At 39.8% G+C, this 22,682-nt stretch overlaps 1 protein-coding gene across 3 annotated transcripts in view; it reads left to right on the top strand.

Moving 5' to 3' along the window:
- Positions 1-9,510: 9,510 nt before the first annotated feature.
- LOC128743914 (uncharacterized) overlaps positions 9,511-22,682 on the top strand; it is a 154,660-nt gene continuing 141,488 nt past the window's right edge. The window contains exons 1-3 of one of the 3 annotated variants that reach the window (XM_053840610.1): positions 9,511-9,574; positions 10,014-10,218; positions 10,276-11,338. In XM_053840610.1, the coding sequence (XP_053696585.1) occupies positions 10,582-11,338 (757 nt within the window). In that variant the 5' untranslated portion in view covers positions 9,511-9,574; positions 10,014-10,218; positions 10,276-10,581. The other 2 variants (XM_053840609.1, XM_053840611.1) reach the window with 2 other exon arrangements.

Here is a 22,682-nt window from a genome sequence, read left to right as displayed (position 1 = left end):
AGTTTCCCAACTAATTTGACATAAGTTTTATCCAAGTAGGGACCTTTCGCTTGGATGTCTGTTCTCTGTGGATAAACTACGCTTTATTCACTATGAAATTTCGGCAAACCGGCGTTGAAAATACAAATTCATTTCATGACTTTATAAATGACACTCACTGTTATTGAAATTTAGGATTTCAGGTAATTGAAATGTGAAGAAATAGTGTCTTCGCATATTACAGTTCCAACAATTTTTTCGTTGAAATACTGCTTATAATATTGCTTGATAGTGCTTAAAGTTTTCTTTGATAAACATTACGCTTTTAAGTATTAAAGATTTATTCGTAACGTGATTGTGGGTGAAAAAAAAAATCGGTATTGAAAATGGATCATCTTTGTAATGCCTGTGCCAATTGTATTCATTCGGAGGCTGACACGGTTATTTGTCAAGGTTTCTGTCGATCAACATTTCATGTTGAATGCTCCAGGCTTAATCCTGTCCTATGGGCAGAGGTAAAATCTAGTGATGCGATTTTTTGGATGTGTCAAGCTTGCAGAAAACTTATGAGCAATGCAACTTTTCGTGGAGCTCTAAGCAATGCTAATAACACACTTGATATGGTACTGGACCAGCAAAGTAAAATGTTCGAGGAATTAAGGGATGAAATTAAAAAAAACGCGAATATGATCAATCGAGTCACAAGAAAAATTCCCTTGACGCCTTCAACTCCCAAACCAATTCCTGGTTCAGACGGAAGAGCATCGAAGCGTCCGCGCATTCTTCTAGATCCTCCGCAAGAGGAAACAATTACTGCTCAAATGCTTTGTGGGAATAAAGAGCCAGCGCGCGACTCTTCCATTCCGATCGTACCGGTTACCCCTCGTGCCAATAAATTCTGGTTGTTTCTGTCTAGATTCTCACCACAAGCCACTGTGGAAGAGATTTCTAAACTAGTACAGCAGAATCTAGAACTAGAGGGTCCGGTCGAAGTCGTTAAATTAGTTCGTAAAGGAGCGGATATAAGTCAAATGACATACGTATCATTCAAGGTGGGAATTGATTTTGCTTATAAAGAAAAGGCGATGCAGCCCTCGAGCTGGCAAATGGGAATCTATTTCCGTGAATTCATAAATGAGTCTCGATCAAATACATTTCGAGATGACTACAAGTATAATGAGTCCAATCCGGAAAATTTCCTCACGCCGCTTACCAACACACAGTAATTATGATGAATCTGAAATGACGATAGATTATAATCTTACTGCGATTCACGAAAACATTACTGACGTACCTGAGTTAGTACCGAAATTGACGACCGCTGCCTCCGTATTATCCACAAGACGAAAACCTGCCGAAAAGGAAAGAATACTGGATGTATACTATCAGAACATGAATAGCATAAAAGGAAGTGAACGGCAAAAAATTATCTATATGTCCTCAATCGAGTTAGATATAGATATATATTGCTTCACCGAAACTAACCTGGACTCAACTGTAATGGATAGTTCGTTGTTTCCTCCCGTTTTTTGTGTATATCGTTGTGATAGAAACTCAGCAAACAGTGAAAAAACATCTGGAGGTGGTGCTCTCATTGCCGTCCGAAACTGCATCGCCAGTACCGAACACGCAGTAGCTAAAAACAATGAAGCACTCTGTGTTAAATTGCCAGCAGACACCGGATCACTTTTTCTGTGCTGTGGCTATATTCCACCTACCTCTAGCATTGATCGGTATCGCTCCTTTTGCCTTTTTGTCGAGTCCGTAAGTGTGTCCATCGGCCTAAATGATGATGTCGTTGTGATCGGCGATTTCAACCTGCGAAATTTGAATTGGAATCAGACTCACTTTGACTCAAGTAATAAGTTTTACCTACCCGATCAAATCACTTCACAATCCGAGATAGCCATTGTTGATGAATTTCTTGCGGCCGGGTTGATGCAAATATGTGATATACCAAATCACAACAATTGTTTTCTTGATTTGGTATTCACTACGGATACAAACATCTGTCAGCTGGCATTAACGGACCCGCTGATTAAAAACGAAGTTCATCACCGTGCGATGTTATTGACCATCGAAGTGATTGAATTAAATGAGTGTGAAGTTGGGGTGTTCAAAAAGTATTTGGATCTTAATGCAATGGACATTGAAAGCGTACGCGCTGACTTAGGAAACATTGAATGGCACAATATTTTTGTCACAGAATCAATGTTCAGAAGTGATGTCCAGGGATATACAAGCCAAGCGTGTGTGATGTTTGATTTTCTTCGCTCAGTTGGTGTTTTCAATATCGAAATCGGCAATGCTGCCAATATGGATACTTCTGTCGATTACAATACCGTGCAGTTTTATAACGTGTTATTTAGTATTTTCTCTCGCCATGCTCCAAGGGTTACCAAAAAGCAAAAATCTCGCCGTATCTATCCTGAATGGTTTTCTGGTGCACTAATTAATGTAATGAAAGCCAAACGAGCGGCCCTAAGAAAAATGCGTCGTGAAAGGTCAGATGAAAATGTGGCCCATTATAAAGAAGTTCTGCGGATGTTCAAAGCGGCTCACCGAGAAGAATATGAGGTATACTTAGGTGAATTGCAAAGTAATATAAAAGGTAACCCGAAACATTTCTGGAAATTCGTAAATAATCGAAGGAAAAACTCTGGTATTCCGAGTAACGTTAAATACAAGGACATTACAGCTACTAGCACTCAGTCGTCAACGAACCTTTTTGCGGAGCATTTCAAAAGTGTGTTTGATGTACCTGCGACCGCTAATAATATACCACATCAAGACAGTAGTCCTGAGGCATACCAACTATCGCAAAATAGTGTTCGTAATAGTATTCGCAGACTGGACAAAAATCTTGCACCTGGCCCCGACACACTACCGAACAAACTTTTGAAAGAGTATCAGGATGAATTAATGGAACCTCTCGCGAGTTTGTTCAATGCGTCTCTCACTCTCGGCTACTTTCCCTCGATTTGGAAGGTGTCTCGAATTAGTCCAATTCATAAAAAAGGATCTCGTTCAGATGTGGAGAACTACCGCGGAATAACTATTCAATCGGCTATACCAAAGCTTTTTGAACAGATTGTGTACGACTATTTGTATGAAAAAGTTGCGGAACGCATTTCCTCTACGCAACACGGGTTTTTGAAGAGAAAATCGGTTACTACAAACCTCTGTGAATTTACGTCTCTAGTGAATGACTACATCTCGAAAGGATGTCAAGTAGATTGTATATACACAGACATGAGTAAAGCGTTTGATGCCGTTAAGACCGAAAGTATTATGCAGGCGGCTGCTGATTTTGGCATCGGAGGTCCGATCTACAATTGGCTAGGAAGTTATTTGCTACACAGAGTTCAATATGTGAAAGTTAAGGAAAATGTTTCAGACTCCTTTGTTGTTAATTCAGGTGTGCCGCAAGGTAGCCATCTGGGTCCATTATTGTTTGTACTGGTGATGAATAAGCTTCCAACTATGTTGTCCAATGCTATAATTTTAATATATGCTGACGATGTAAAAATATTCTTACCAATCAAGACTGACGCTGACTGTGTCAAACTTCAACTTGACATGGATAACTTTGGAACGTTTTGCTCAAATAGCGGCTTAAATATCAATCCGGACAAATGTTCGGTAATGACCTTTTCTCGGAAAATACAAAAAATTGAGTTTCAATACTCTTACAACGGAATTGTCCTGCCCCGCAGAGAAATTGTTCGAGACCTAGGAATTGTTTTCGACAGCTCACTTTCTTTTACAAATCATATAGACAATGTTATTAAGGACTGCCTTAAATTATTCTCTCTCGTGAGGCGATTCGGGCGAGACCTAAAGGACCCACATGCAATATTGGCTATATACGTTGGACTTGTACGGAGTAAGCTTGATTTTGTGAGCGTTGTGTGGCGCCCTCAATACGTAACTTATATACAACGAATTGAGAGCATTCAAAAAAAGTTTGTACGTTTTGCCTTGCGGAATTTGAGATGGAATGGAGACCAACTGCCGCCGTATCAAGATCTCTGTTCTCTAGTCAACATGGACACGATTCACTGCAGGCATAGAATAGCTGATATAGTGTTCTTCGTAAACATTTTATCTGGACGAACCGATAGTCAAACACTTGCCGCACGGTTGCACTTTAATCAAAGTCAGGTCGTGCTCCGTGACAGACGTGTTTTCAACCCGCCTCATAGAAATAGGAATTATTCTCTTCATGAACCAACGTGCCGTTTTATGAGAGCTTTCAATGATCTACAGCATGTAGTGGAAATTACTATGCCACCAACTACCATTAAAAATAGGCTTAGTTTATATTTAAGGGGACAACTGCATTTCTTTTAATCATTGTATTCATTTGTATTCATTGTGTTAATATTAAGTTTTTTTTTGGCAACGGGCTTGTAGCCTATACCTTGATGACCAATAAATAAATAAATAAATAAATGCTGAATTTCATTCCGTTTCTTCTAATAGAACGGTAATTCCTAGGTTTATTTACTTTGCTCGATTGGTTCCAATAATGAAACAGCGATGATGACACAATTTGACATTTTATCTGTCAAAAGCTAAAAACGACCCTTTTTACGACCGTTCAGAAACACGACTGTTTCAACCGTCGTGTCCAGTAAGGGAATGCGCGCACAATAACTGCTGCAACGAAAATCTAATCTCTGTTCTAATGGCTTACGAACTAACGCACATTTTAATCATAATTAGTTTTTATATATAGAACTAATGGAATGCTGCTGTATGTAGCTAGGCTATTAGGTAGCCAATTCGATTTACTTACCTTAAACAAACAAAATAAATAATGTATTTACAGTAATTCTGAATGAGATTTCCCTACTTTATTTTTTTCAATGCGCAACTTTTCTTTCATCTTGTGGCAATTATTCGTTTTTCACACCAACTTTTTAATGTCGAATTTGTTTATTCAATCCGGATTGGAACTGAATGAACTTTTTGTGTTCATTTGCTCCTATCTGACAGATAAAATTCATCCAGTTTCAACCCGGATTGAATAAACAAATTCGACATAAGACTTGTTTCGGCAAATCTTGAATCGTTGTTAGCCTTCTTTGTTATACAATCTGCAAATTGGGCAATTGAATTTCATGAAATACTAAAGAAGGTAGCTTGTTTTACATGCTTACATATTTGTGTTGAGTTGAGGTCATTCATCAGTAATGTGAATGTTACAAATAATTTTAAATAGCTACGCGCAACAAATCATTCCGTTTAAACCACAGAGAACAGACATCCAAGCGAAAGGTCCCTACTTGGATAAAACTTATGTCAAATTAGTTGGGAAACTATAGTGATGATGTCGCTGAAGGCGCATAAAATTCTACACTAGGCGCTAGCATAACGCTTATTGTTCATATATACTAGCGCCAGAGGAGCCAAAGGTTGTCAGTGTGCAAATCAGAAGAATCATTTAGTTGGGAAACTATAGTGGTGGTGACGCTAGCATATTAGGTGATTTTAATTTGAAATTTTATCCAAGAATTCCCAAAAAAATTGTTCCTGAATGGATGTCTGTTCTCTGTGGTTTAAACTCACTAAAAACGTATAATCGCTCACTTTATTGCACCGACTTATCAAAATAAACACTACGAAAACCGATCCCGTTTAATAATTGATCGGTGCATTTAATTGGCAAACTAAACCTTGCAAATTAAATCCACTTTTTGACCGATTTAATCGATACCACAGAGAACAGACATCCAAGCAAAAGGTCCCCACTTGGATAAAACTTATGTTAAATTAGTTGGGAAACTATAGTGATGATGTCGCTGAAGGCGCAGAAAATTCTACACTAAACTCACAACAGCTAGCTTCTGGCGCTAGCATAACGCTTATTGTCCATATATACTAGCGCCAGAGGAGCCAAAGGTTGTCAGTGTGCAAATCAAAAGAATCATTTAGTTGGGAAACTATAGTTGTGGTGACGCTAGCATATTAGGTGATTTTAATTTGCAATTTTATCCAAGAATTCCCGAAAAATTTGTTCCTGAATGGATGTCTGTTCTCTGTGTCGATACCCTACGGTAACAGATTAAATTCGCCAATAAATCGGGTGACGGGTCGGGTGACGAAAACCGATCCCGTTTGCTGATTGATCGGTGCACTTAATTGGCAAACTAATCTTTGCAACCTAAACCGACTCTTTGACCGATTTAATCGATACCCTACGGTAACAGATTAAATTCGCCAATAAATCGGGTGACGAAAACCGATCCCGTTTGCTGATTGATCGATGCACTTAATTGGCAAACTAATCCTTGCAAACTAAACCGACTCTTTGACCGATTTAATCGATACCCTACGAAAACAGATTAAATTCGCCAATAAATCGGGTGACGGGTCGGGTGACGAAAACCGATCCCGTTTGCTGATTGATCGGTGCACTTAATTGGCAAACTAATCTTTGCAACCTAAACCGACTCTTTGACCGATTTAATCGATACCCTACGGTAACAGATTAAATTCGCCAATAAATCGGGTGACGAAAACCGATCCCGTTTGATGATTGATCGGTGCACTTAATTGGCAAACTAATCCTTGCAAACTAAACTGACTCTTTGACCGATTTAAATGATACCCTACGAAAACAGATTAAATTCGCCAATAAGTCGGGTGACGAAATGAACCTACCTACGAAACCCGACGATGTAGGTTGATTAGTAGGTTGATGTCTTAGGCACCCTATAGGCCCAGACACAATGTATACGGATTTTACTACGTTGCGGCAATTTGACAGTTTTTCCATGGGTTTTCTGTCAGATATCCGCAACGTAGTAAAATCCGTATGCATTGTGTTTGGGCCTTATTTTGTCGGTAGACGCTCCCCATAAAAAATCCCTCCTACTTTTCCCCCTATTTAGTAGGTTCGCGTAGGGTGAATCGCCCTATTTTGCTTCCTACGGATCGGCCGATTTTTGCAACATTTACCAGCCTACGCTTATTGGAGTTTTACAGGGGAATATACCGATTCTCAGGTATACAAAATCGATCGACTAGAACCGACTAAGTTGGTTGTTTAGTAGGGTGATGAATTAGAGCCGACCTACGGAACCATACGAAATCGGCTGGTTAATCGGGAGATAAAATTTATCCATACAGACGAAATACGTGAATTGATTGGTGCATGCAATTGGGCTTCCTACTAATACCGACCAAATCGGGGGAGGAATTGGAAGACGAAATAAGTAAATCAAACTAAATAGGCAAATGAATCGAGGCAGAAAGTTATGCAACCTACGGATCTAGACGAAATAGGTGGATTAATAGATGTATTCAATTGGGCTCCATACTAAAATCGATCAAATCGGAGGAGGAATCGGATGACGAAGTAAGTAAATCAAACTAAATAGGCGGATGAATTGAGGCACAATGTTATGCAACCTACGCAACCCGACGAAATAGGTGGAATAATAGGTGTATGCAATTGAGGTCCCTACCAAATCGGAGGAGGAATCGGATGACGAAATAAGTAAATCAAACTTGATAGGCGGATTAATCGATGCAAAAAATTTTGCAACCTACGGAATTAAACGAAATAGGTTGATTAATCGAGATATAAAATTGATCAACACAGACGAAATAGGCGGATTAATAGGTGCATAATATTGTGCATCCAGCACTAAACTGGACTTCCGAAAAAACGGCAAACGATTTTTCTTTCATACCGTACATTAATCCTAGTGTATTAGGAAGTAGTGCGCTGTATAGCGCGTCTCATTTGCTATACAGCGCACTACTTCCGACATTAGGTTTAATGTGCGGTAAGGAAGAAAAATCGTTTGTCGTTTTTTCGGAAGTCCAATTTAGTGCTGATGGATACACAATATTATGCACCTATTAATCCACCTATTTCGTCTGTGTTGATCAATTTTATATCCCGATTAATCAACCCATTTCGTTCAGAACTAGTCGATCGGAAATCACACTCTCGTTGTTCTTTTATCTTTTATTTAAAAAATTATTACAGAAGTCTCTGCTCTCTCAGTCCCTGCTTTCTTGCCACTGCGATTCCGTTCAAGCCGTATCTCCTCGTGTAATGGCTTTAGCAGGTAGCTTTTTCTTTATCCTGAAACTCAGATCTTTATTATGGCTTCACTGTTAAAATTTGTAATTGTAATACCTTATGGCTCCTCGGCCGCTTCAGTAGCAACAAAACTTTTACCAGTTCGGGCGCCATATGAAGAACGCCCACAGGATAATTTTCAATATCCAAATGAAAGCCATCGACTTGATTGGTTTTCACTGAAATCAATGAACTATGTTATATATAATTCTAGAATTTATTGCACATCCGAAACATACTTCCCAAAATTTCCGCTGCATCTCTGCTCACAAGAACTTCCTTTTCTAAGTAGACTGTAAGCGCAACTAGGAAAATTACCAGCTGGGTAAGAAAGTGCCAGTGATCGTTGTATCGGTAATACTGCCCTGCCGGAATCAGAGCAGCTAAACCTGGGTTAGACCCAGGTTCGGCAGCTGCTTCCTTGATAAGTTTGCAATCTGTGTTTTATCCTTTGCTATGCAATGGCCTCCGATGGCACCGTCACTGTCAATTGCAAATAAAGCACAATTCAAACCGCTCCTACCTACGAAAACACTTTGCTAAAATTGTTGACTAAATAATTACACTCGAACATTGTAAAATTACCAACTATTGATGCAAACTCCACAAACATCATCCCGTAGCGCCATTTTCTCGATACTCAGATTTGTCAACAGGTATATACAGGTATTTCTATACAGGCTCAATCGATTTTTCGACCGATTTAATAGAGACCCTACGATAACAGATTAAATTCGCCAATAAATCGGGTTACGGGTTGGGTGACGAAAACCGATCCCGTTTGATGATTGATCGGTGCACTTAATTGACAAACTAATCCTTGCAATCTAAACCGACTCTTTCACCGATTTAATCGATACCCTATGAAAACAGATTAAATTCATCAATAAATTGGGTGGCGGGTCGGGCGACGAAAACCGACCCCGTTTGATGATTGATCGATGCACTTAATTGACAAACTAATCCTTGCAAACTAAACCGACTCTTTGACCGATTTAATTGATACCCTACGAAAACAGATTAAATTCACCAATAAATTGGGTGGCGAGTCGGGCGACGAAAACCGACCCCGTTTGATGATTGATCGATGCACTTAATTGACAAACTAATCCTTGCAAACTAAACCGACTCTTTGACCGATTTAATTGATACCCTACGAAAACAGATTAAATTCGCCAATAAGTCGGGTGACGAAATGAACCTACCTACGAAACCCAACGATGTAGGTTGATTAGTAGGTTGATGTCTTAGGCACCCTATTTTGTCGGTAGACGCGTAAAATGCCATCTGCCAAACTTTTTATGGGGTAGACGCGTAAAATGCCATCTGTCGAACTTTTTATGGGGATTGTGTGTTGCTGTCAGTTGACGTTGAAAGAGATAGGGTTGCCAGTCCCCTGGATAGCACCCCGCTGGTGCCGTCACCAAAAAATAGAAGAAAATTCAGCAGGTGGCAGCACCGTTACGCGCACATAGCGATTATCAACGGTTGTCGGTTAGTTTAGTTTGTTGTTTTATCTAATTTAAGTAAAAATTATGGAAGACCTCGAGAAAAAAAAAGAAAATGTTCAACCATTGCGCGGTGGCCGCAATTTTGCGCAACTTAAATTTGCGTTAACTTCGGACCCAACGGTTTGTGAAGAAAAACGGTAACTGGAATTGGTTTGTCAGTAACAGGCTTTTTCCCTATTATGGACCCTCACATACAATTTTAGTAAATGTTAAACGTATCAGCTTGCACTACCTGGTTCCTATAATTATATTTAATTATGAAGTATTCTGTTACGCTCTCCGCTTTATGGTTTCCATAGTGAACGCGATCGTTATCGTCCTTTTGGGTGTAATTTAATATAATTTGTAAAAGCATTAACAGGTCTACTGTTGATTTTTTTTTATTGTCTTCTAACCACAGTTATTTACAATTCATTTTTTAGATTACTTGAAGAAAAAATAGCAAAGTATAACGGATCTGACCCATTAGAACCTTGGTACGAATATATTTTTTGGATTGAACAAAGTTTAACGGCAACCGGCAATTACGCATCACTAAAAAAAATTCTCCTTCACTGTATAGCAAAATTTGAAAGAAATGAGCGATATTACCAGGATCGACGTTTTCTTAAATTATGTATTAAATATGTAAGAAATTAGCTACTGTTTCTTCATGTGACCTTTTCAGTAAACAGTTATTTTCAGATTGACGCACAAACTTCACCACATGAATTATATGAAGAATTATATGAACGTGGCATCGGAACGCTTTGTGCTGAACTATACATTGCCTGGGCTCACTATTACGATTCCAAAAATAATATTTATCTAACTGAAGCCATTTATCAGAAAGGTTTTGATGCTCGAGCATCTCCTAAAGAGGATTTAATTCTGGCTTACAAACAGTTTTGTTTTTCAAAGTCGCAGAGATTGCTTCATTATGATCAGTCCTCAAAACAAATATTTGACCCACATTTTGTTGAGCGAAGACATGCTTTAACATCACTTAAAATGCAAAATAACGGAAAAGTTGGTAGCATGCGAACAGGTATCGCCGTACGCACCTGTTTCCCGGGCCTTGTCGATCAGGAAAGTATGCCACATAAGGAGACAAATAGTATATCAGTATACAGCGGAAAATCCGAAACTTCAGAAGCTATAAACCATTCAATTGTTGAATATTTGGTTAATACCAATAAGGATAATGAAAACGCTTGTGAGCCTGGTCCATGGTCTAACAAAAATCCAAATTATAAACGAGGACCATTGTTTGGTATACATCACGATTTGTCTTTCCACATTCCAATGGATATTAACGACCAAACAATAAACATAAAAGTGGACAATTTATATAGAGGGATTCAGTTACCCTCGAATCACAGACGTTGCAATTATCCACAGAGGCATTTTGTAGTAGCGGCATGTGACGATGATAAACCATCCGGATTCCCAATGTATAACAAAATTTGCTTATATTGCCGAGCACCGGAACAAGATTTTAGTCCTGAAGAGTTTCATGGTTACCAGCATTTCAAGAGACGTGAGCTCAGTAGCAAATTTTTTGAACAGTATGAAAGCATATGGGACAATGGTGCTCATGTTACGATACGTCTTCACCCGTATCATATGCGTTCCTACAAATGGAGCTTGAGTAAACAATCTGTAGTTGACGGAAATGAGAAAAAAAGCATAAACAGAAAACCCCATGTTGAAGAATGGTCGACAGAAGAAATGCGTTTTCATAAATGGAAAAATGATGGGATTAAACGTAAGTACACAGATATCTAATAAGGCTGTGAACCATTTCGCGAAATTTTTAATTTTTTAGTTAAAATTTGACAGTTCGATAGTTACTTCTCCTCGAGTGGTCAGATAAAGTACAGACGCGCAAAGAGTGTGGCATAAAACACCAATCGAACCGTCAAGTCCAGGCTCCAAATAAGCAAAGTAAACAAACTTGTGTTTCGTATATGGGCAGGGAAGACTAAGTTTTGTAATCTACCTGAAATGTTAAAACTTAAACTATTGATTTACTAACAACATATGGATTAGTTATCCTCAATATATCATACAATGCTTTAAAAAATTCAATTGACTTGTTCAATTTACAAAATATACGTCGTAATTCGCAGTTCCACAGAACATACCTCGCGATTTACGCAACTTACCTTACTGCTGAAGCTGGAACCTGGAACTCTGGATTCCAGAGTCTGGAAGATTGATCCAATTCTGACTGGTTGCCAAAACTATTTAAATAAAATAAAAAAAAAAGTGTTGCCGAATTGGTAATTTTCCTCTTTGCGCGTCTGTAGATTACGTAAATTATCTATTGTGAGTTTCTTTGAAAATTATCCACCGCGCAACTCAAATATGAAATGCTCTTTCATAGTTTCCGGGTCGATTTTGATATTATTCGAAGAAATTATCAGAAATCATAAGGTTTTAGTTAGGGTTTTTTTTTTCTAATTCCCGTCATAATAAGTAAAGTCATTCTAGTTTTCATCATTTGTTAGATGGATTTAATGAATACTCCAAAAGTTCTTGTGCTGATTTGACTAAAACACACTTACCTTCCGATCAGTGAACTTTGAAATCACTGAAAAGCGACTATTAAAGCATATTATTGAAATTACGCAACTGACTTTATTTCTAAAATTCGTCGTACCGTTTTAAAATCCGTCCATCAAAATTTTTGATCGTCCGAACTAAAAATCACAACAATGTTTACGAAGCTAACGCGCATATATTTGTGTAGGACGGCATGACAAATGTTATTCTACAAAATTTCTGCAGGTCCGGCAAGTTTTCTTGGCTGTAGAATAACGATAATGCCTTGCGTGAGTTATTTTCATTTATGAATGACGCAAAACCAAACCAATAATTCGACATTGTCTTCTTCGTCGCACGAAAAACTGAGGAAATTTGGCTGGTAAGACTTCTTTAATGATAAAAAGCATTTAAATAGATCTCAGCTCACTTTGATTGATCGCGTATGATAGACAACTAACTAAAATATTAGGGAATAACTAGTTTTGCATTGTGTGTCATAAAAATGCTGATATTTTTAATAATTTGTGTTGGATAGGACGGGAATAGGCAATTACGACGAAGTAGCAACATACCCTACTTTTGACGACGCAGTTAGGTGAACAACATGCCTGTTTACAGCATTCTAGCAACAGTTCTAGCGCGGTGTTTCCCTTAGACCGCGTTTAACTCTGGGCAAAGCACCCAATACCGTCTGCAGCTAAAATCTGGGACAGGACGAGAAAAGTGTCAACCGCGGCGTTAACCCAAAATTGACCCAATTTCTGATTGGCTTAAAGCGACGTGCAACCGTTGGCAGGAAAATATAACGTGGTATCGCTTTAGGTGTTGCTGAAACTCATGAGTGGGAATACAAAGATGAGTAATATTATTTCCGATTTTGATTTCTTTAGAATTGTGCAGTTAGTTTTGTTTGCAAACAAATTTTACTTTTCAAAATGGAATGCAAAACATGATTTTAGTCGCAGAAACTGGGGTGTTTTCCAGAGCTCTTGTGCGGCAGAGTGCTTCTAAAATAATATGTGCAGGCACCATGGCGCAGAGTGTACAAAGAATTTTCAATCGGGATAGCGGCTATAATGAAAAGAAGAGTAAAGGAACGATTCAAATAAGACGTCCACCAAATTTCTGCTATTTTGGACCCCCCCTCCCCCCTCTGTCCGATTGTGTCACAAAACTCAACCTCCCCCTCCCCTTTGGACGTCACACATACTCAAAATAAAAATGAAAAGCGTGTTGAAAATAAAAAGTGGTTTATAAAAATCGCTTAACCCTTTTAAGAGTTAGTGAATGATTAACAAAAATATAGAAAATAACAATTAATAAAAAATAATAGCTACGAACAAGTGATCTAACAACATTCAATTGCAAATTGTTACAAATCAATGAAGAAATGAAGCTTTGGTTTCAATTGAAGTAGCACGGCTCCGCTTCAAAACATGCTTCTATCTGCGTCGGCGATGCAGGTTTCACTACATGACGTGACGATAGCTTTAAGAGTTCATTGCACTTTTCTATCCAATATTTAGTAAAAAGGTAGAAACTTTGATTGCAAATAAACTGAAATTGATTTACACAACACTTATCCTTCAATGTAACGCGTGATCTATCTTGTTAACATTGACAAATTGTTCCTGACTTTCAAGCGCCGTCAGCTAAAACAATAAGTTCGAAAATCGAAATAAAGCGATGAGTGATGAATGACTGAGAAACATAGTTTGCTGCCTTTTGATGAAAATGCAATTTTTTTCGGCGGATGTCACATTTGCCTAGATCACCTACCCCCCCCCCCCCCCCCCCTTTGTCACAACCTGTCACAAAATTGACTCACCCCTCCCCCCATAAACATTATTGAGTGATCCCAAAGGCCCAGACCATTCTCAAAAAGTTAGTCACACGTGTCGGTTGAGTTTCGAAATTGTCGCGATTTTAAACTACATAGTGGCTGCATTTGAGTGCGAACAGAAAAGTGAGAGTCATTGAGTGCATAAAGGGTGTCAAGGATCCAGTTAAAGTGCTAGTTTATCGAAAAAAAAGCGGAAGCAGAAACCTTTTTGGTTTAAAAGTGAGGTTAGAATGGAGGTGGACCCGCCGGATCAAACGCCGGCGGAACAAACAACGAAGTCAGCAGGCAGAACAGTCATCCGAGAGAGAAATTCGAATACACAATCCAAGACGAAGCGCCACACCGAGTGTATGTAGAATTGAGAGACACTCAACAAAATGGAAGGATAAACATATTCTCTTTGGGCTCAAAGCTGTGCGGTTTTCCAGCGTATAAAAACCATATAATCGATATGAGACAAGTCGGCAGGAATAAGATAATGGTAGTACTGAATAGCTACTACAGAGCAAATTCAATTATCGACACTATCAACAATAAAGATGATACGTATGTAGCATACATTCCAAAACACGTGGTCTGCATAACGGGAGTAATCTCTGGTATCCCGATTAACATCACAACAGAAGAAATTCGAAACTGCCTGACTGTTCTGCTGTCAAAGCAAAGTCCAGCCATTCGTGCAAAAGTTACTATTTTGTCAAAAATGTTAACGTTACAATCATAAAACAGAATACTGTAAGAGCCACCGTAGATGTCAAAAGTGTGGCGAACGCCACGAGGACGAGAACTATGAAAACTGTTTGCTTCACAGCAAATGCCTGCACTGTTAAAAATCACACGAGACGGGAAGAATTGATTGCCCAGAGCGCCTGCGTCTGTTTCTGTTTCTGTTTCTGTTTGCAGCACGAGGTGGGGCAGTTAGAGCCAAGTCTGTCCAGGGCTGAGATAAGGTGGTTGTGATAATGATAAAAGAATCCGTGCGGATAACACTAGCGCCATAATGCGTTGGTGATTATGGATTAATGAGGAGGAAGAAGAGTGACAGAACTTGGCTCGTTATAATTGTGTACTTGGTGAATATTGAATAAGATGACTTGTACTTATCTTGTTTTCTCCTTCCTTTGTTCGTTTGCTCATCTTGTTCGTACGTCTCTTATCTTAGTTTCCTCTTATTCACGGCTCCATGCCGTCCTCTCCATCGTTGTCACCAGTGTAGTCGTCTGTGGCTGATCTCTTGCCGCCCCTCACGACAACATTATTGTTACCGTGAGAAGAAGCGATAGAGATCAGGCAGAGAAAAAAAAGAAAAGAAAAGAAAAGAGGAAGTTTTTAGTCAACATGTTGATTGCAATTTTCGGGTTAGTAGTAACACGAGAATTCTATGTCTGTCCATCACCTATGCTACTACCAACTAACTACGCGCTAGGATTGACGCTATTCATCTCTCCAACTACCCATGTCATCACGGTTGACCCAGCGCTGTTCAATCACCTATGCTCATTAAAAGCCGCAGCCGCTTCTTTATCTACCATCTTTGCAGTATTGTAGCTGTTGGCGTAAATTTTCAAATATTTTGTGCGGAATATTATTCAAGAGCAATATTATCGCTCAGAACTATCGAAAAGCCACTTGAACTCCCGAAAAATAGAGCAGATGCGATATAATGGGGACTGGTACTCGCTCGTATTATTCCCGGTGGCAATAATTGCGTATTTGTAGCGGTAGTCAACCGATTTGTCGGTATGCTCTTCAGACCGTGGTCAAATTGAAGCAATTCTGTAACTAAGAAAGGATGAGGTGAATCATGTAGAACTTCACTTGGAGATATGTATATATGCCGTGTTAAGTTTTAAGTGCAAGCTGTCGCTAAAGCAAGACTTAATAAGATGTTAACGAAGTTGATAATTCTTTGAGGATGGTATTGAATCGAAAAAATCCTCATACCATGGCCATATATTATGTACTACGACCATATTTTAGGAAGTGGGAATGATAGTATATTGAGGACAGCACTTCACTATCGCTTGAATCAGCCAGAGAACCGAATACCTGTTTTTACTTGAAGAGCTATACTCTAAAAAGATATAGTTAGAAATGGAATTCCAGTTGAAGTCTGCCAGGATTGGGCAATGGACAGAACAAAATATATATCGAGACTATAAAGCTTTTCGAGAGATCCACTAAGTTCGACCGCGACGACAGCAGCAAGAATGGAGAGGAGCAGGCCGCCGGTGAGTTGCCACCGTCCGACTTGATGCACTCTCCGACAGAGGCTCATCAGCATTAGAAGGGGCCCTTGGGAGACAAACAGCGTCATTCATGATCATTTTATGTTGTTGGTTGAATACCGTTAACGCGGTTAGTCACAAGACATGCAAATCATTCTGATAAAGGAGGGAAATAAGAATATAATAATTATAATTAATTACATCCAAAACAATACAATAGAGGTGACAGTAACAGCAACGAAAGCAATATCAGTAATAATAGTAATAACATAGGAAACTGACACAGGAAACACAGCTACTGACTATAACTTCCTGCCCATTAATAATTGTAGTTTGGCAGCATAGGTATAAGAAGAATTTCCGACTCATCATAGAACACTCAAACATATATTCATTCGTACCTATACACCCATGCACACTCATACATGCATACACATGTATACATGTACGTGTGTGTATATTTTTCAGTGCTGTGCTGTCCATAATCGCATAACAGCCACAAATTCTATGGCAATCTCATAGAAAATGTCTCGATTACGCAAAAAAAGACATCACATCATTTTTGAACACTCGTTCGTTCTAACTATCGATAAATTTTAATTTTCATGAGTAAGTCAAAATCTCATGAATGGTGGGTAGGATTTGGTTTCAGTTTTCTAGAGAAATTTCTGTGCATACCAGCAATTCATCTAGGGAACTGAGTAAGCCCTCCCGGTGCTTCGGCCCAAACGGATTGAATTTAAAATCAAATCCGTTCGATTTCGCTCCATTCCGCTTTACGAGACACATGCTACACATAAAGCTAAATTATGCAATACTACATACTACACATATATCTAACTAAAACTATATTACATTCTACATGCGGAACTAAGCTATAGGATGATGCCGAAGAACACGACAAACCACCTACCCATGGGAGGGCCAGATTGCCCAGAGCGCCTGCGTCAGGAACAAATTAAATCCATAATGGCAAAGAAAAATTATACATTCGTCGAAGCTCGAGACATGGTCAGCTTCACATCCACTAACGTGTTCGAACCTCTTAACTCGTTGCAAGATATGCCAACGCTGGCAGAGACATTCCAGAAAAGCAGTAATCTGGCTGCACAATGGCAGCAAACCAATTATCCGAGAACCCCTGTTACACCCGGTGTCAAGCCGTACACAGACAAATCAAAGACGCAGCAGCAGCATAAGCGGAAGAGACCAGAAATAACAGAACTTACAACGAACGAGGAACCAGGAGCATCAGGAGTGCAAACGAACAAGGTATCGAAAGAACAGTAAACAAAAGGAACAGCTTTACACAACCAACACACAGTTCATGAGGCAGAGAAATGGAATAGTATGATGCGGGAAATCAGCCAGAAAATAGAGTTAAATATATCGAACCAATATCAAAATAGAGCGATGTGCTTCTATACAGAGATTATCAGTGACGAAAATATCAGTGCGGAAACCAAAGAATTATTGATGCGAAGCGTGCAAAAACATTTTCAACTAAATCAAACTATAATAAAAAAAAGAAGAAAAATAAAGTTACCCGGAAAAGATGTACCTGAAAAATAAAGACATTTTCAACGACATCATGCAAACCATAAAGCTCCAAACGATTGCAGTGGATATATATCCTTCCCTAGATGGGCTAACGACAGTCAAAAATGAAACAAACCCTTTCAAATTGAAACAACTGGTACTCTTTACCATGAACAACAAATTCCGATGAAGAAAGCGCATTTTTACCGATGCATCGAAGGAGGGCGAGAAATGTGCTATAGGTATTTACCTTGAGAGCTGTAAAAGAAGATACTGCTACAGGCTGGAACAGGAGAGCAGCATTACAGCTGCGGAAATAACAGCGATCAGAAAGGCGTTATCCTTTGTTCAGACGATAAATTTACAAAATTGTGTGGTGTACACGGATTCGAAATCGGCATGTATCATGCTGAAAGACGCGAAGGAAGAACAAGTGGGTCCTGAAATAGTGATAGAAATTTTACAAATTGCTGATCAGTTCGGGGTTGCTATCCAATGGATTCCAAGCCACGTAGGAGTCGAAGGTAATGACATCGCGGATCGACTGGCTAAATCTGGACTCTCCAACGAAGCACCAACCTACGGTAACAGAATATTTTTCAAAGATGCACTGTATCGTTTTAAAACACTAACCGAAGAAAGTTCCAAAAATTGGTATCAAGAATAGTCGGCCGAAAAAGGTAAACGTTTCCACAAAGTGTGCCCAGAGTTTTCGACAGAGCCGTGGTATTACCGAAAACAAATGACTGTACGAGACATTCGACTAACAAATCGATTAATGACTGGCCACGACTTTTCCAATTTTTGGCTAGCGAAAATGAAAATCATCGACGAGGAAAACAGCGAATCCTGCGGTGTCCCTGATACCTCTGAACACGTAATTTTTCACTGCAAGAAGCACTGCCTACTCAGAAACAAAACACACTTCGGGAAAAAGTTTTCCAATCTTACGGACCTGTAAAATTCAAAGAATATAGAACTATATCAAGAAGTAGCTGAATTCGTGAAGCAAGTCAATGTTATGATGTGATTGAAACGATTGAAAGAAATGAACGAAAGGATGAACGACTAGTCGTCACTCAAACGTTGGGAAAAATATTGCTGGCCATATAGTCGGAGATACTGGGCCAACACCGGAGCAGACAGCAGTCAGCTGCAGCTCTAACCAGAGAAAAGAAGAAGAAGAAAGGCCCAGACACAATGCATACGGATTTTACTACGTTGCGGCAATTTGACAGTTTTTCCATAGGTTTTCTGTCAAATTTCCGCAACGTAGTAAAATCCGTATGCATTGTGTCTGGGCCTTAAGAAGCCAGATGGCACGTCCTGTCCGAATGTGATATATACAGGTGTGGCAATGTTGGTTAAGTGGTGTTAGTGCAATGAAGAAATTTCATGATGATGTGGGTGGAATCGTAAATTGACCAATCACGATGAAGCGTGACGTCAAACTCCAAAAACAAACCCCATTGTCCGACGCGGTCTGTTTTGGTATTTTGACGTCGTTTTCTGATTTTTCGCTACTAACACCATCAAATGTCTTCATCTGCCACACCTTTTTAAACCTCATTGGTCTTGTCCTAGGTTAAAATCTGCTAAGGTTCAAACACGGATCATCATAAAAGTTTGTTGCTATTATTTTTGTTTCCAACAGAATCAGTACTCTTTTGTTGTATTTGTGAAAGCTGGTAATAGTAGGATATGTGTGGTTTTTTTTTAATCTCGTTTATTTGATTTGGCTCTTTCGTGTTAACTTAAAGGAGCCGTAAGTCTTTTATAAAAATATAACGGTAAGCACTGCTTATAACTTATGTTAGAAGGTATGATCGACACACCCGATTTACTGGGGTTAGTAGGTTTTTTACATTTTTCTTAACAGGAAGGCTAGGAAGGGTGGATTAAGGGTTTTATTGCAGTCTTTTGCGATGCTGCACATATATTGTAGTGTGTGGTTTCCTTTAGCAGTCAAATATATATGGCGTACTTCAGAACTGCGTAGCGTTTTGCTGTCTTCGCGGCAGAACTACTGTCTTGAGTACATGTTAGTACCGCAGTGGGATGTGAGACGAGCGATCTGAGAAATAAATGTAAAGCTTTTTTTAAATTGTTATGTCAGCATTTTTCAGAAATTTGTATATGAGGCTCATATACTGGAGATCTCGGCTACCCAGAATATCTCGTACAGGGACGTAAGGGTGTCTTCCACGGGCCCGAAGGGAATCACTTAGTTTAGACCTAGCATCACAGAATTTGGCACACGACCAAACAACATGTTCGATGTCGTGGAAGCCATCGCCACAAACACAGTGGTTACTCTCTACAAGCCCGATACGAAAGAGATGCGTGTTTAACGTGTAGTGATTGGACATAAGTCTAGACATCACGCGAATGAAATCTCTACTTACATTCAATCCCTTGAACCATGCTTTCGTCGATACCTTAGGAATGATGGAATGTAGCCATCGTCCCAACTCGTCTATGTTCCATGATGTTTGCCAACTAATGAGCGACCTCTGACGCAAGGTGCTATAAAATTCATTATAAGCAGTTGGTCTATCATAAATAATGCCATCAATCGCACCCACCTTAGCTAAAGAATCAGCCTTCTCATCACCCGGTATGGAGCAATGAGAAGGGACCCAGGCGAAGGTAACCTTAAATTTTTTATCGATTAAAGCACTCAAAAGCTCCCGTATTTTCCTCAAGAAATACGGGGAGTGCTTTGCCATTTTCGTCGATCGCAGAGCCTCAATGGCACTGAGGCTATCTGTGAAGATGAAGTAGTGGTCTATGGGCATAGTTTCGATGATCCCAAGGGAGTATTGAATGGCAGCAAGTTCTGCGACATACACGGAAGCAGGAGCATCGAGTTTGAAGGAGGCAGTAAAATTTTCGTTGAAGACACCGAAGCCAGTGGACTCGTCGAGGTAGGATCCGTCAGTGTAAAACATCTTATCGCAACTAACAGTTTTGAATTTATTGAAAAAAATTTTGGGGATCTCTTGCGATCGCCGTTCCGGGATCCGGGATACCGGAAGTTTTTTCTTTCATGGTGGTGTCGAAGAATAAAGCAGACTTAGAAGTATCTAGTGATGCGACACTTGCGGGAGCATACTGAGAAGGGTTGATATCTTGAGCCATGTAGTCAAAATATAGGATCATAAATTTAGACTGAAATTGAAGTTCGACCAGCCTTTCGAAATTACCAATTCGAAATTAATCTCACATCGAATGAGTAACCGATAGGACAATTCCCAAAAACGATTCTTCAACGGTAGAATCCCCGCCAGCACTTCGAGACTCATCGTATGGGTCGATTGCATGCAGCCTAAGGCTATACGCAGACAACGATACTGTATTCTTCCTAGCTTGATAATATGCGTGTTAGCGGCGGACCGGAAGCAAAAACATCCATATTCGAGAACAGACAATATCGTTGTTTGGTATAACCTTGTAAGGTCTCCTGGGTGAGCTCCCCACCCGGTAATTGTACGAAGAAAATTTATCCTCTGTTGGCATTTTTGAATCACATACCTAAAGTGGCATGCCCTAGTGCATTTAGAATCGAACCAGATACCAAGATATTTGTAAACTAGTACCTGAGCGATCGTTTTACCCATAAGTAGGAGCTGAAGCTGTGCTGGATCATGCATCCTAGAAAAAACGACCAACTCTGATTTTTCCGGGGAGAATTCGATACCCAGCTTTAACGCCCAACTGGACAAATTGTCCAAAGTATCTTGTAAAGGTCCTTGCAAATCGTTAGCCGTTGATCCTGTAATGGAAACAACGCTATCATCTGCAAGTTGCTTTAACGTGCATGACTCTTCGAGACAACTATCAATGTCGTTAACATAAAAGTTATACAGAAGTGGACTTAGACATAAGCCCTGGGGAAGACCCATGTAGCTAATTCGAGATGTTGTCAAATCATCATGTGTAAAACTCATGCGTTTTTCCGACAACAAATTGAGCAAAAAATTATTCAAAACCGCTGAAAGTCCCTGCAAGTGAAGTTTCTCGGTCAAAACTTCTACGGAGACAGAATCAAAGGCCCCTTTGATATCCAAAAACACGGATGCTATTTGCTCCTTCTGGGCGTAGGCGAGTTGAATCTCAGTAGACAGCAACGCTAAGCAATCATTTGTTCCCTTGCCCCTGCGGAAGCCAAATTGGGTATCTGAAAGTAAGCCATTCTCTTCAACCCATTTATCTAAGCGAAGGAGGATCATTTTTTCCATTAATTTCCGGATACAGGATAGCATCGTAATCGGCCTATAAGAATTATGATCGGAGGCTGGTTTCCCGGGTTTCTGAATGGCGATAACTTTCACCTGCCTCCAGTCCTGCGGAACAATATTCAGCTCGAGAAACTTATTGAAGAGGTTCAACAAGCGTCTTTTGGCAGGGTCAGGCAAATTCTTCAACATGTTGAATTTAATTCTGTCTAATCCTGGAGCAGTATTGTTGCAAGAGAGGAGAGCTATAGAAAATTCTTCCATTGTAAACGGGGGTCCATTTGCAGTCGAAGGGGACGCGTCGCGAAAGGATCTCTAAGCCGGGACAGAGTCCGGACAGACCTTCTTGGCAAAGTCGAGAATCCATCGGCTGGAGTACTCCGCACTTTCATTCGTAACGTTACGGTACCGCATGCGTCTAGCGGTGCTCCAAAGAGTGCTCATCGCTGTTTCTCTCGACAAACCGTTCACGAACCGGCGCCAATATCCGCGTTTTTTCGCTTTCATCAAGCTCTTCATCTGTCTCTCCAGTACCTCGTATTTCTTGAGCAGATCTATCGAACCGAGTTTTCGAAAGTCTTTATACGCCAGAGACTTTTTCGCGTACAGTTCCGAGCACTCTTTGTCCCACCAAATGGTGAAAGACCGCCGATTGATCGTTTTCCCGGGTATCGGTTTCGTCTGAGCTTGAGACGCGGCGTCGAGGATCAAGCC

The sequence above is a fragment of the Sabethes cyaneus genome, chromosome 3 (genome assembly GCF_943734655.1).
Source record: "Sabethes cyaneus chromosome 3, idSabCyanKW18_F2, whole genome shotgun sequence".
NCBI lineage: Eukaryota > Metazoa > Arthropoda > Insecta > Diptera > Culicidae > Sabethes > Sabethes cyaneus.
The sequence above is the reverse complement of the archived record's forward strand: the minus strand, read 5'-3'. Positions and strand labels throughout refer to the sequence as shown.